Genomic DNA, 12,397 nt, shown 5'->3' with positions numbered 1-12,397 from the left:
GCCGGATGTGGTTCATCATGTAACAGTCATAACATAGGGTGACATAGAACTAGCTCCAATTCATCAATGTAATGTAGGCATGTATTTCGAATATAGTCATATATGCTTATGGAAAAGAACTTGCATGACATCTTTTGTCCTACCCTCCCGTGGCAGCGGGGTCCTAATGGAAACTAAGGGATATTAAGGCCTCCTTTTAATAGAGAACCGGAACAAAGCATTAGCACATAATGAATACATGAACTCCTCAAACTACGGTCATCACCGGTAAGTATCCCGATTATTGTCACTTCGGGGTTAACGGATCATAACACATAATAGGTGACTATAGACTTGCAAGATAGGATCAAGAACTCTCATATATTGATGAAAACATAATAGGTTCAGGTCTGAAATCATGGAACTCGGGCCCTAGTGACAAGCATTAAGCATAGCAAAGTCATAGCAACATCAATCTCAGAACATAGTGGATACTAGGGATCAAACCCTAACCAAACTAACTCGATTACATGGTAAATCTCATCCAACCCATCACCGTCCAGCAAGCCTACGATGGAATTACTCACGCACGGCGGTGAGCATCATAAATTGGTGATGGAGAATGGTTGATGATGACGACGGCGACGAATCCCCCTCTCCGGAGCCCCGAGCGAACTCCAGATCAGCCCTCCCGAGAGGTTTTAGGGCTTGGCGGCGGCTCTGTATCGTAAAACGCGATGAATTATTATCTTCTATTTTTTTTCTCCCCGAAAGCAAATATATAGAGTTGGAGTCGGGAGGTCTCCAGGGGGCCCACGAGGTAGGGGGGCGCGCCCTAGGGGGGCGCCCCCCACCCTCGTGGACAGGGTGTGGGCCCCCTAGTCTTCATCTTTGGCGAGGATTTTTTATTATTTATTGTAAGATATTCCGTGGAGTTTCAAGTCATTCCGAGAACTTTTGTTTTCTGCACATAAAACAACATCATGGCAATTCTGCTGAAAACAGCGTCAGTCCGGGTTAGTTCCATTCAAATCATACAAGTTAAAGTCCAAAACAAGGTCAAAAGTGTTTGGAAAAGTATATACGACGGAGACGTATCACAAAGCCATGTTTTCTACTAGTGTTTGGTCCTTACAATACTAATATATGTTGTCGTGGGATAGGACATATAGCACCTCTCTTGGTTGCATGTGTTGCTGCCTTTACAACATTTTGACACCATTGCCTCGCGGTGTTCCCGTCTGTGGATCCGCAGGCTGGCTCTACGGCTAGGAAGGACCACCATTCTGCCCCCACCCCACCCCGACCCCCCCTGTTGGGGAGCATCGTGGATTAATTTTTGGATGGTTGATATGACATCATTGCAACACAAAAGTGGATTGGGAGTGTGGTCGAACAACCTCCATTGCAACTGAAGACTGACACCAAAAACACCACAGGCGGTACATACTCTTCAAATACACGGAAAATCATCCTACAGAGCACAACCATCTTGCTAATTATAATATAAGTTCTTTAATCTCCTCAATGGCTAGCGCTCTCCCGGCAACATCTCACGAGAGGTACCCAACATGACCCTTCATAGAGCGCGCTGACAACCGATGAGGACACACCGGACCCAGGGAGTAAGGATACTACATCGACCAGGCAACACCTCACGAGAGATACCCGGCATAACCTGACACAACATATACCAAAGGGTATCAATGGTAGCGAGCGCCACCCTTGCCAACATCACGCATGCCATCGCACGTTGGCAGGCAAATAACCAAGAAAGTCCGTAAGCGAATACCGAAAGAAACTCACAATAGTTGTGCGCACAAAGAGAAAGAGAATGAACAACGATATGGCATACGAGAGCTCGCACAAGAATTAAAGATGCAACGTATGAACCTCGGGCAGCTGGTTGGAGTGAAGCGAGAGGAAGCTAGGGGAATTTGCTTGATGTGCCACGGTGGGGTGAAGGATTTATAGAAAAAACAACCGACCTAAAGGATAGACTGAAATGCCCATGAAACATCCTGACTCGGCACGACTGGGAAGCAACCGATGTTACATGTCCCATCCGACGCGGGGCTGGCGCGTAAGAGAAGAAAGAGACTGTCCACTCGCACCGCCGGCCCGCCACACAGGCTCGCGGGCACATACGGTAGCCCAGCCACCTCCATGGCACTGGCTTGTGCATGTTTGATGGGAATGCCACTGGCCTTATCCAGATGAGCTTACCACCTAGAACAACACATCCCTGATGCCTTGTGGGGCCCACAGCTGGCCTCCAGCCCTCATCTTCTACTATATGAAGAGTTTTGACCTAGAAAAAATAAAGAGAGAACTTTTAGGACGAAGTGTCGCCGTCTCGAGGTGGAACCTGGGCAGGAGCACTTTTGCTCTTCGGCGAAGCGATTTCGCCGGGAGGGGGAAATCGAAGACATCGACATCACCAACAATCCTCTCATCGTGGGAGGACCAATCTTCATCAACATCTTCACCAGCATCATCTCATCTCAAACCCTAGTTCATCTCATTCAATATTTGTCTCAAAACTCCATATTGGTACCTGTGGGTTGCTGGTAGTGTTGATTATATCTTGTAGTTGATACTAGTTGGTTTATTTGGTGGAAGATTATATGTTCAGATCCTTGATGATATTCAATACCCCTCTGATATTGAACATGAATATAATATGTGAGTAGTTACTTTTGTTCTTGAGGACATAGGAGAAGTCTAGTTATAAGTAACCATGTGAATTTGGTATATTCTTTTGATATTTTGATGATATGTGTGTTGTTGCTTCCTTTAGTGGTGTCATGTGAACATCGACTACATGACACATCACCATACTAGGCCTAAGGGAAGGCACTGTGGAGTAATAAGTAGATGATGGGTTGCTAGAGTGACAGTAGTTTAAATCCTAGTTTATGCGTTATTCCGTAAGGGGCTGATTTGGATCTATATTTTCATGTTATGGTTAAATTTATCTTAATTCTTCTTTTTTAGTTGCGGATGTTTGCAAGTGGGGGTAATCATAAGTGGGAGGCATGTTCAACTAAGAGCAGCTTGCAAGCACCGATCCACCCATATATCAAATTATCAAAGGAGCGAACACGAATAAATAAACATGATGAAAGTAACTAGATAATAATTACCATGTGTCCTCGAGAACACTTTGCTTATTATAAGAGACGGCTCCGTCTTGTCCTTTGCTATAAAAAGGATTGAGCCACTTTGCTGCACCTTTGTTATCATTGCTACTTGTTGCTCGTTACAAATTACCTTGCTATCAAACTATTTGTTATCGATAATTTCGGTGCTGGTAGAGAATACCTTGCTGAAAATCGCTTGCCATTTTCTTCTGCTCCTCATTGGGTTCGACACTCTAACTTACTAAAAAGACTACGATTGATCCCCTATACTTGTGGGTCATCAACCCTACACCAACCTAGGGTGACTTATGCAAAATATAACTGAGCAAATCAAACAGATGATCCAGGGGAAGAGCATGCCCAGACATTCATTCCCGTGGTGAAAAAAGTGCATGCATTTGAAAACACGCCAACCGGCCAGGCCAGACGATGACAAGAAAATGGGCAGGCAAAGCACCACTGCATCCAACCAAGACCAACGGGTGAGTCGGGAAAACCACCCCACAGATGCCAGCAGTTGGCTAGGGCTCGTGGCGGCAAGGGTTCGGGCCGACATAGCCGAGGCGAAAGCGCATGCCCGGGCGCACGCAAACATCGCCGGTCATCCAAACCTCTCAGAACCCCAAACGTCAAGGCCGAGCAGGCAACTCGCACGAGCCGGGCGCACACGTCTTGTCGGCTGGCGCAATAGACAAACCAGCCCGGGGCCGAAGGACGCCGACAGCCGGGTCCGTCCTCCCATCATGCACGAGAGGGCGCACGGAAGAGGCCCCGCGGGCGTGAACAAAGTCGCCCGATGACGGTGGGCCCTTCCGGCTGGGGGTCCACCCGTCATGGAGCCCCGAGGGGGCGGGGGTCGCATAGGTGCATGTCATTTAGGCAGATCGGACGGCGCAGAGGGCACTCTCACCCGCGAAGTCTCAAGTGGCAGGTATTCCAGAATCCTTTATATGAGTAATCACAGGAACATGATTGAACTTGCACATATTATATCTTTTCATCCGTAACTCGTAGTGAGACATGTTATAAATGTAAAATGATTAGAAAAATGTGTAGATTGCAACCATGCTATTACTTTTCCTGTTTGACCACCTCTAAAATATTTTTTAGTGCAGAACCTTAATTAACATTTTATTTAACACGGGGTATTTTGGAAAATACTATATATATGTTTCCCACCCCATTTAAATTGACTAGATATGGTAGTTTACTCCCGTTTCACCCCGTTTCAAGCTAAACAACACTTGATGTGTAGCTAAACAAGATGGAACCCTTCCTAAATATGAAGTATCATTGTGTGTGGTCGACACTTCACTTAACTTGGTTATTGCTTCAGATTGTGTTGCATATCACCCTTGCAAATGCCATGTCATTGCATTCCATGAACAAGTTGGATCACCCTTACAAACTTGGTTAGTCGACAAGGGAGGATGTGAAGAGAGCTTTTGGTGTGCTTCAAAAGCGCTTTGGTATTATTCGTGGCCTTGCAGGGTATTGGAACGCCAAGATCCTATGGCAAATGATGACATATTGCACCATCTTGCATAACATGATCATTGAAGATGACAGAGACATACTTGAGAACTTTTGGTACATCCCCAATGGGGATGCTGTTGAGCCGGAGCACGAGGCAAACAAAGATACGTAGATTCCTCGTGGTGCATTGAAGTATCGAAAAACGAGAAGTTCACATCCAGCTCCTAGATGATCTTGTTGAGCCTCAGCGGCATCTCCATAGCACTTCATAGTTGTGTTTTTATCGTGCTTTTTACTTCATGTTAACCCTTCGGTGTGTTTGAATTTGAATAATTTGGTTGTTCGAACCTTAGTAGAGGGCAGGCCTGCCGCAGTGGCGAACTCCTCCCCACTTGTGCCACAGTGGTGAACTTTAAAGGATCAGTTAGAAACCGCATTTTTAGCGGAGCAAATATACTACTACGAATGATACTCAAACATTTGCCCCTCTAAATTATATGGGATCGATTAGAAATGCTCTTATGTGCTCAACACCGTTGCATATGTACAATCCGCACTGGCATTGACGTGTTACAGCACGGTTTGGAAATCGATGGTACAGATCCTGCAATAGATCAGTTTTTCATTGGGTTTATCTTAAATTAAACACAGGTTTCTTTATTACTTAGGCGACTGACAAATAACCATAGCTAAGTTGAATATAAAAACCATCTGATTTCGGCATAGAGATTTTCGCAAGTTTTAAGTGACAGGTAAAAATTACTGTACGTATCTGAATACTGACTGAAAAAAATAAATATTTTCAAGTCCGCCGAAGATGGTCACTTATGCAGAGCGTAAGTTCAAATAAAAATACAAGTTTAATGAGGAGATGTGAAATCCTGCATTACCGCCATTGTGATGCGGTGAACAGATAGCTGAAAGCCTGTATTGCACATGATTTGCATAATATAAATCGCCACATCGCTGCCCATTCATTCGTCCTCCTGACGCATTAGCCTGAAGAGACAGGCCATGACCGGTACCAAATGCAGGTTGCATCAGTGAACCTCTTGGCAGTGCGCAGGCTTGTGTATTCATAGCGACTCACTTCCAGTCTTCCACGGTACCGAGACATGCAAAAACATAACCAACGCAACAAAGCAAGCAAATGGCTTAAACAGATACTACAAATGTAACCGCAAATCGACAAAGATAACAGTTAAGTGAAAAGCAGTCAAGCGTACGATGATTGCATCTCAACAAAAATGCCTGCTGCTCTTGACATTTATCACAAGTCACAGGCTCTATATCAGTTTTACTCAGCCTCACTGTTACAGCTCAAGGAATGCACTATCATGACATTAGGCGATGGGGGGCAAAAAAATTAAGGGAGAGAAAACGGCAAAATAGCTCGCTCTATGTGTAAGGCTTTACAGGTATCAACTCTCAACGAATGATCGTATGCACTTTCTTTCTCCATCGACCTTGCGGTCTCCAAACAACTGAAAGTTCCCGCTGATGACGAGAATGCGGGTACTGTTAGCTCCTTTATCCAATTGAAGGACTCACTCAACTCCGGCCTTGGCCCCTATCCTGTAAAAAAATTTCAGATTCAGTAACTTGCATGTGTGACATGATGCACATGCAAGAAAATTGTAACAGCATGCCTGGCTCAGTAGATACTTAGCAAGGCAAATGCTTAATCATGGATTTGACTGCATATTTTGAGTAACTTAGGTTGTTTTCAAAATCGCATGAAAGAAGCTTACAAGCATAAATGATCCGGCTGGTTTTGTAGGCTCCCAAAATCTTGAATTGGCTGCAAGATCCAAGGGAAATGCAGCCTCTTCCAGACACAAATCCATTTACTAATACAGATGCCGAGAAGGACTATGGACAACTCAAAACAAATCGAGGAGAGAAAGAATACTGCATGGCGATCTTTCACATGAGTAATGACTCTAACCAGTCCGAGATGTATTCGTAGGCCACAAATGTCACTGCACCAGCAGGAGCTGATTTCACCACCGATGGGAAAAGCCCTTTATAGAGGCCTCCAAACCCCTCCTTAACAACTATCTCTGTTAGGGCATGGTACATGCCCTTGTATGTGCTGCTCTCAATCCGCGCCCCATACCTTGGATGACGTTTTAATCCTTCAATCTGCAAATTGTTGGAAGAAATATTAGCTCCAAAATATACCAAGGACTCGGCATTGTCTCACAACCATATTAGTGATCATTTCTTAACTATCATAATACAGCTTGGTTTCATCAGATGGGATTTATTTCATGAAACATGTGGATGGGAAAACAGCAAATTTCATTGACCAATTACCTGGAATCTTTTCTTAACAACATCAAGTGGGTGACATGCAGCTTTTGAAAATGTTCCAGCTGCGAATCCACAAAGAAATAGCTGGAAGCTTGATGCCGAGTCATCCTCCTCAATTCCATATCTGTATCTATTCCATGACTATGGGAAAAAATTGCGGTCAGAGACACATACTAATCAAAGTTAAGAAAAAAAATCAAGTGTAATTCTCTTATGAAGAAACAAGCCTACAATAACAATAACAACAACAACAACAAAGCCTTTAGTCCCAAACAAGTTGGGGTAGGCTAGAGGTGAAACCCATAAGATCTCGCGACCAACTCATGGTTCGGGCACATGGATAGCAAGCTTCCATGCACCCCTGTCCATAGCCAGTTCTTTGGTGAAAAAAAGCCTGTCTTGAATAAATTGTTACAACACCAGTAGTTTCTTGTTACCTATATGAGCATGCCATATACTTTGTGTTTCATAAAAAATGCATTTCTTGGTACCTCAATATCCCATATTCTAGAAGGATAACAAACTAAGGAAAGAGTACAACATCTAATACGATCATATGATAAAACTCGCAGCTGAGATCATCTATATAGATCCTCTCCAAATCATTGGAGGGTACATGTAAAACTGTGAGTTTAGCTTTGTTACCATCATTGAACGTTTGAAAGTGTCGTATGAACCAAACTGCAAGCCAGCATATGGTATAATTTCAACAAGAGTTGGAGTTAAACCAGCATACAGCCCTCGAACACCACGAGTTTGAACTATATCAACAAGTGCAGACCGCATATTGGGGTAAACCTACAGAGAAAAATACAACTTTGTGTGAATCAACAAGAAAGCATCATGATAGAATTGTCAACTCAAGAGTATCCATCAAGCAGTTGGCTTGCAATGATTGTGCAAAAAATCAATCACAGGGAATAAGTGCATAGTAATATAATGTGTACACTTGATTTGTATTCACATGTGCATCTCAAAAAATACAAAATGATAGAACACACACAGCTGAAAAAAATATTTAAGAGCATGATCACGCACGGTCCAAAAAAGACAATGAGTGTACTTGTATTTTGTATATTGCAGTTATAAGATTTATTGTATTCCATATTGTGAATACGTTTATGAATGAAAAAAACTCTTATTATGAATTAAAATATCAGTTTTTATTTTAGAATCACATAAACAAATCAACATTGTACACTGAGCCTAGCTCAGTTGGTGGGAGGTGTGGGTATACACCCCCAACTCAGGTCACAGTCCTCTACTTCAGAATTGGGTGCTATTTCTCCTTAAGGAAAGAATAACAATATCTTTGCTCCTAGGTGTTCTCATTTAATGATTTATCAATGTTCTTTCAAGTTCTGTACAGAAGATAAATTCTCTGTTCAAGGCTACCTTGAAGGCTTGAACTGTTGCTAGCACAAAATGATTTGCCATGTATAACTGAACAATAATTTTTTTGTTCAGATAGTTGACACTTGATGGAACACAAAACTAAAAAAAGATCAGAAAAGAAAATAAGAAAAAAAATTAAGCCTGGGCTTCATGACAAAACCAAAAAAAGGTGCAAGGGGAAGTCCGTTGTGTTGAAAATGAAACTGAATGAAACTCTACCGTAAAACAAAAGGATTCAACTTCAAGCAATCTAACAATGATATGTCCATATTATGAGTAAAGTGAGTACTAACTATCGGCATGGAAGTAAAGTACAGAAGTACTACAAATCACTACAAGTACTCGAGGTAAAGAAAGATGACCAAGGATCTAACTACAATCTTGCAAAACCAAACTAGTGGCACCATAAGTTTGCAACTAAGTTCAAATGTTCACACTCCAAGGAAACAAACAGTTCCAGAAATCACAAATAAGATCAGATTTACCTTCGGTTCACCCTGTGACGCAAGAATAGTTCTGAGAAGGTCAAATGGATATGACCCTACAGTTGCTGCACTTCCTGCGATAGCCCCACTTACGTAAGACAAGTAAGGACTTAAGTGCAGATGATCCTCTGAGAAGAAACAATAGACCAGATAAGTACTAAAGAGATGTGAGAAATCATACTAAAAGCTTCAGTTCTGAAACATGGATTTGAACATTTCTCATTTCACTGAGATGAGATTCCCAAATAGCAATATAATTCTGGGAGTATCAAATTTCATAATGTATCAATTGTACAAATTAAAAGTTTGGGTAAAAAACTATTATCTACTGCAAGCACTTACTAGGATGACATTTGTAATTAATTTTAAAATATAGACCGAAAACCAAGCTGAAAGGGCATACCTGTTCTCGATGAACCAGATGCAAATGTTTTTAGCTTGTGTAGAACTGTGAATTGTATAGCTGTATATGGCATATACATAAACAAGGCTGGAACATTTCCTCTCCAGAATCCCTGAAAGATCAGCATCTTGCACAGTAAGAGCATATTTCATGGAATTGTTTTAGATGGACTATTTAAATCAAACATAGAGCATGCATAAACCCAAGGTAGATAAACCAAAAGAAGTGCCGGGGGCGAAAAAGAAGCAAATTAGATATCAGAATAGAAATCTAGGGAATAAGCACTTCCCAAAAAAGCCAGCAACCAATGACATAACCTCATAAGTAAAAAGCAATATAACACTACATGTCAGCCATTTGATATATTCGTGGAGAACTGATGGATTGAAGATTCATCACAAGCAGCCAGACAACATTTCGGGCGCCCCACCTCAGGAGACGTGAAGCGTTTACCAATGATGAGGTCTTCTGAGCGTCACTGAGCCACGGCTGCATGCCATCAAGAGGGAGGAAGGGAGGGGGGGGAGGGGGGGGGGAGACTTGTGCGCCTCGCTGAGCCACGGCTGCACGTCGCCTAGAGAGAGACGGGAGAGTACATGGCAGTTGGGACGTACAGGTAGACTAGTAAAAAACTCACGTGGCACCAGAAACGCCACATCAGCCCAGACATACAGGCCCAGGTAATCAGATTCGCTGTCAAAACGCTCTCAGCCCAGGAACAGTATTATTTCATGACCCAGCCCCCAAAACGGCAGTTCTTTGTTACCACTTCCCCGAATGTGGTCGTTTTTTGTAATTTACTCGTTAAATTAAGACCCCGCCAAGAATTGGATCAGTCCACTAAATACTGATCATAGCAGTTAGCATTGTTCCATACCGACTATAGCATTGGACTCCCCTCCCCAAGCATAATTTACAACTAAGAACTAGCATGACTGTAACCCTCAATTCTAGGCCCATGTTCAGCCTGGTAAGATTCACAGAACAAACCTCACAGATAAATATTAAGGCTGACATTTAGCATGAGAAAACAAGTTAATGATCACCAGTCCATGGACAAGTTTATCTAAATAAAGCATGAGCTGAGTGTTTGAAGAAAAGCAGATACCGGCAAACCTTCCTCTCGCAGAATATCTTTAGTTGCTTGCATAAGTCCAGTGTACTTGGAAGGTCCATAGACATCCCTCCGAAGTACACCCCATTTTGCCGTCGGCTCTAATTGAACCTGAAAAAGGCATTGAAGAGCATATCAGTAACCAAAATATGATTATAGATTGCTACAGTTAGGCTGCATCCAACGCAATTATGAGTGCTTCAATACAACGGTCAAGATTTAGAAAAGAAGTCGTCAATCTAGTGAAGAAAACACGTCAGAAAATACTATTCTGCCGTATAAAGAGTGTAATCAGTAGGTATCTAACTAAAATAAATTCCATCATATTCCAATCTCTGACAAATAAGACCCCTAAAACTCAATCAACCAAAACTCCCACAAAATGATCATCTGAGTTTATGTAACAGTGTTCAAACCAAAAACAGTGATGTAATACGAAACATTTGCAAAAGGATAGGCAGATCTTTGTGCAATCAAGGGTGAACAAGCCACAAAAGGGACGGTAATAAGAAATGGTATTAAGAAGGTACATAACAGGAGGCAGCTCTTCAGCATCCCAAAGTGGTAAGATAGCTACATTTTCCCTCCAAGGAAATCCTTAAGAGCAAGGAGCGTCAGCTCATCACAAAGCGGTTTACCGGAGTGATGCTCCAGAAATACTGATTCTCGCAGTATATCTTCAAACATCAGAATTCAACAGCAGCTCTGACACGGATTTCGTTAGCATCAAACTGAGCACTAAATGATTCAAACAGTGACGCCCAGGTACGCTAAACAGTAGAGAATTTATTCGAAACCCCGCCATGCTTGCTCGAACAACAAAACAGCTCCCAGAATTTCCTCATGGCCACGGGTTAACTAAATTGTGAGCGTGTGCTCCCGAATGGCCCAAATGCACCCGCAAAATTCCCCAAACCAGGCAGCTCTCCCACGCCCGTCGTGAATCCGCGCCAGACGCGGACACCCGGGGCCTCCTGAAGCCCCCGGCCCCAATTTCCTGGGGACAAACAAATGCACGCGCGAATCCGCGGAGACAGCCGCATCCTCCAGCCAGCGCACGCGCGATCCCTACGGCTTCCTACCCGAAACATACCAGAAAAATTCCCCCCACTAACCCCAGCCTGGCGGCACGACGAATTCGCGGCTACCGGCTCCCAAATTGGGCAGCGGGGAAACAATCGAAATTGGAGGGTGGGTTCAAGGGGGAGGGGGACCTGGAACCGGATTTTGATGACGTCGAGGGGGGAGGTGACGGTGCGGGAGATGCCCCCGGAGATGGCGCCCGCGGCCGTGTCGACCAGCGCCCGCCGCGTCTGCGACGGCTCCTCCGCCGCGCCCGCGCCCGCACCCATGGCGACGACGGCGGCCGCGGCGGCGCGAGGCAAGGCGACGCGCAGAGGGACGAGGGGGCGGGGCGGGGCTGGGCGGCTTGTGTGAAGGAGGCGGCCAGGCCAGGTCTCTCGCCTCTCTTTTGGCTCTTGGGAGTTGGGACGGTGGTGGGCGGGCGGGCCAGGTTTCCGTTTCCGTTTCTGCTGGGGAGAAGGCGGTATCTTTTCTTTGTAGTGACCCATAAATCGCGCGCTTTCTTTTTCAGTTTCCACATTTTTTATCCCTTTTGGCCCGAGCTAGTATCAATCAGTGGTCTCTAATTTTGACCGCAGCCGAGCCCTGCCGTTGAAGAAAGGCGTCTAGTCTATGGCCTTACTATTAGAGCAACTTCAATCGAGCGACTTATTTCGTCTACCCGCGTTTGTTTGGGTCGGTGTGAATAAAAATGGCGGCCCAATGCGCCGACCCAATTTAAATCATGTCTGCCCGGCGTTCGCGCCGATCCATTTCCGACCTAAAATTGTGTCTGGAATTCGTCGGCACGAACGCGCCCCGCGTCTCCTCGTTGTTCGCTGCGTTCCCACCTGGCGACCGTCCAACTACAACGGTCAACATAATTTATGACGACCGCCCATCTTGGGTCACGCGTCAGCGACGACGGTCGTCCTTGTCGGGCGTGCGACGGGGCTGTCCTCATCCACTACCATTCGGCCCCTGTCCTCATCTGGTCACCCATGTCCCCACGCCGGCGACAACC

At 44.4% G+C, this 12,397-nt stretch overlaps 1 protein-coding gene across 3 annotated transcripts; it reads right to left on the bottom strand.

The window, feature by feature from the left end:
* Window positions 1-5,836: 5,836 nt before the first annotated feature.
* On the bottom strand, window positions 5,837-11,799 carry LOC125545892 (Mitochondrial substrate carrier family protein). Of its 3 annotated transcripts, none has more exons than XR_007300345.2 (8): window positions 11,526-11,799; window positions 10,306-10,422; window positions 9,198-9,309; window positions 8,795-8,922; window positions 7,560-7,712; window positions 6,918-7,055; window positions 6,350-6,743; window positions 5,837-6,173 (listed from the first exon to the last, which is right to left on the bottom strand). XR_007300345.2 is itself a non-coding variant. In XM_048709950.2 (8 exons), the coding sequence occupies exons 1-8, from the start codon at window positions 11,661-11,663 to the stop codon at window positions 6,146-6,148; spliced, it is 1,011 nt and encodes a 336-aa protein (XP_048565907.1). In that variant the 5' UTR covers window positions 11,664-11,799; the 3' UTR covers window positions 5,837-6,145. The 3 variants fall into 3 exon arrangements, 2 of the variants coding, with proteins under 2 accessions (XP_048565907.1, XP_048565906.1); XM_048709950.2 differs by having other exon boundaries at window positions 6,547-6,743; XM_048709949.2 differs by having other exon boundaries at window positions 6,547-6,743; window positions 10,314-10,422; window positions 11,526-11,780.
* Window positions 11,800-12,397: the final 598 nt, after the last annotated feature.

Source organism: Triticum urartu, chromosome 3A (assembly GCF_056163025.1).
Source record: "Triticum urartu cultivar PI428250 chromosome 3A, HENAU_Tu73, whole genome shotgun sequence".
Taxonomy (NCBI): Eukaryota; Viridiplantae; Streptophyta; class Magnoliopsida; order Poales; family Poaceae; genus Triticum; species Triticum urartu.
This window is presented reverse-complemented; position numbering and strand designations above follow the sequence as displayed.

What these genes read in the sequence shown, in the direction of transcription:
- LOC125545892 (XM_048709950.2), bottom strand. Translation starts at nt 11,663, where the DNA reads ATGGGTGCGGGCGCGGGCGCGGCGGAGGAGCCGTCGCAGACGCGGCGG. An exon ending in TCATCAAAATCCGGTTCCAG is followed by an intron (nt 10,423 to 11,525) that starts GTCCCCCTCCCC and finishes TGCCTTTTTCAG; the next exon opens with GTTCAATTAGAGCCGACGGC. An exon ending in ATCTGGTTCATCGAGAACAG is followed by an intron (nt 8,923 to 9,197) that starts GTATGCCCTTTC and finishes GTTTCTTCTCAG; the next exon opens with AGGATCATCTGCACTTAAGT.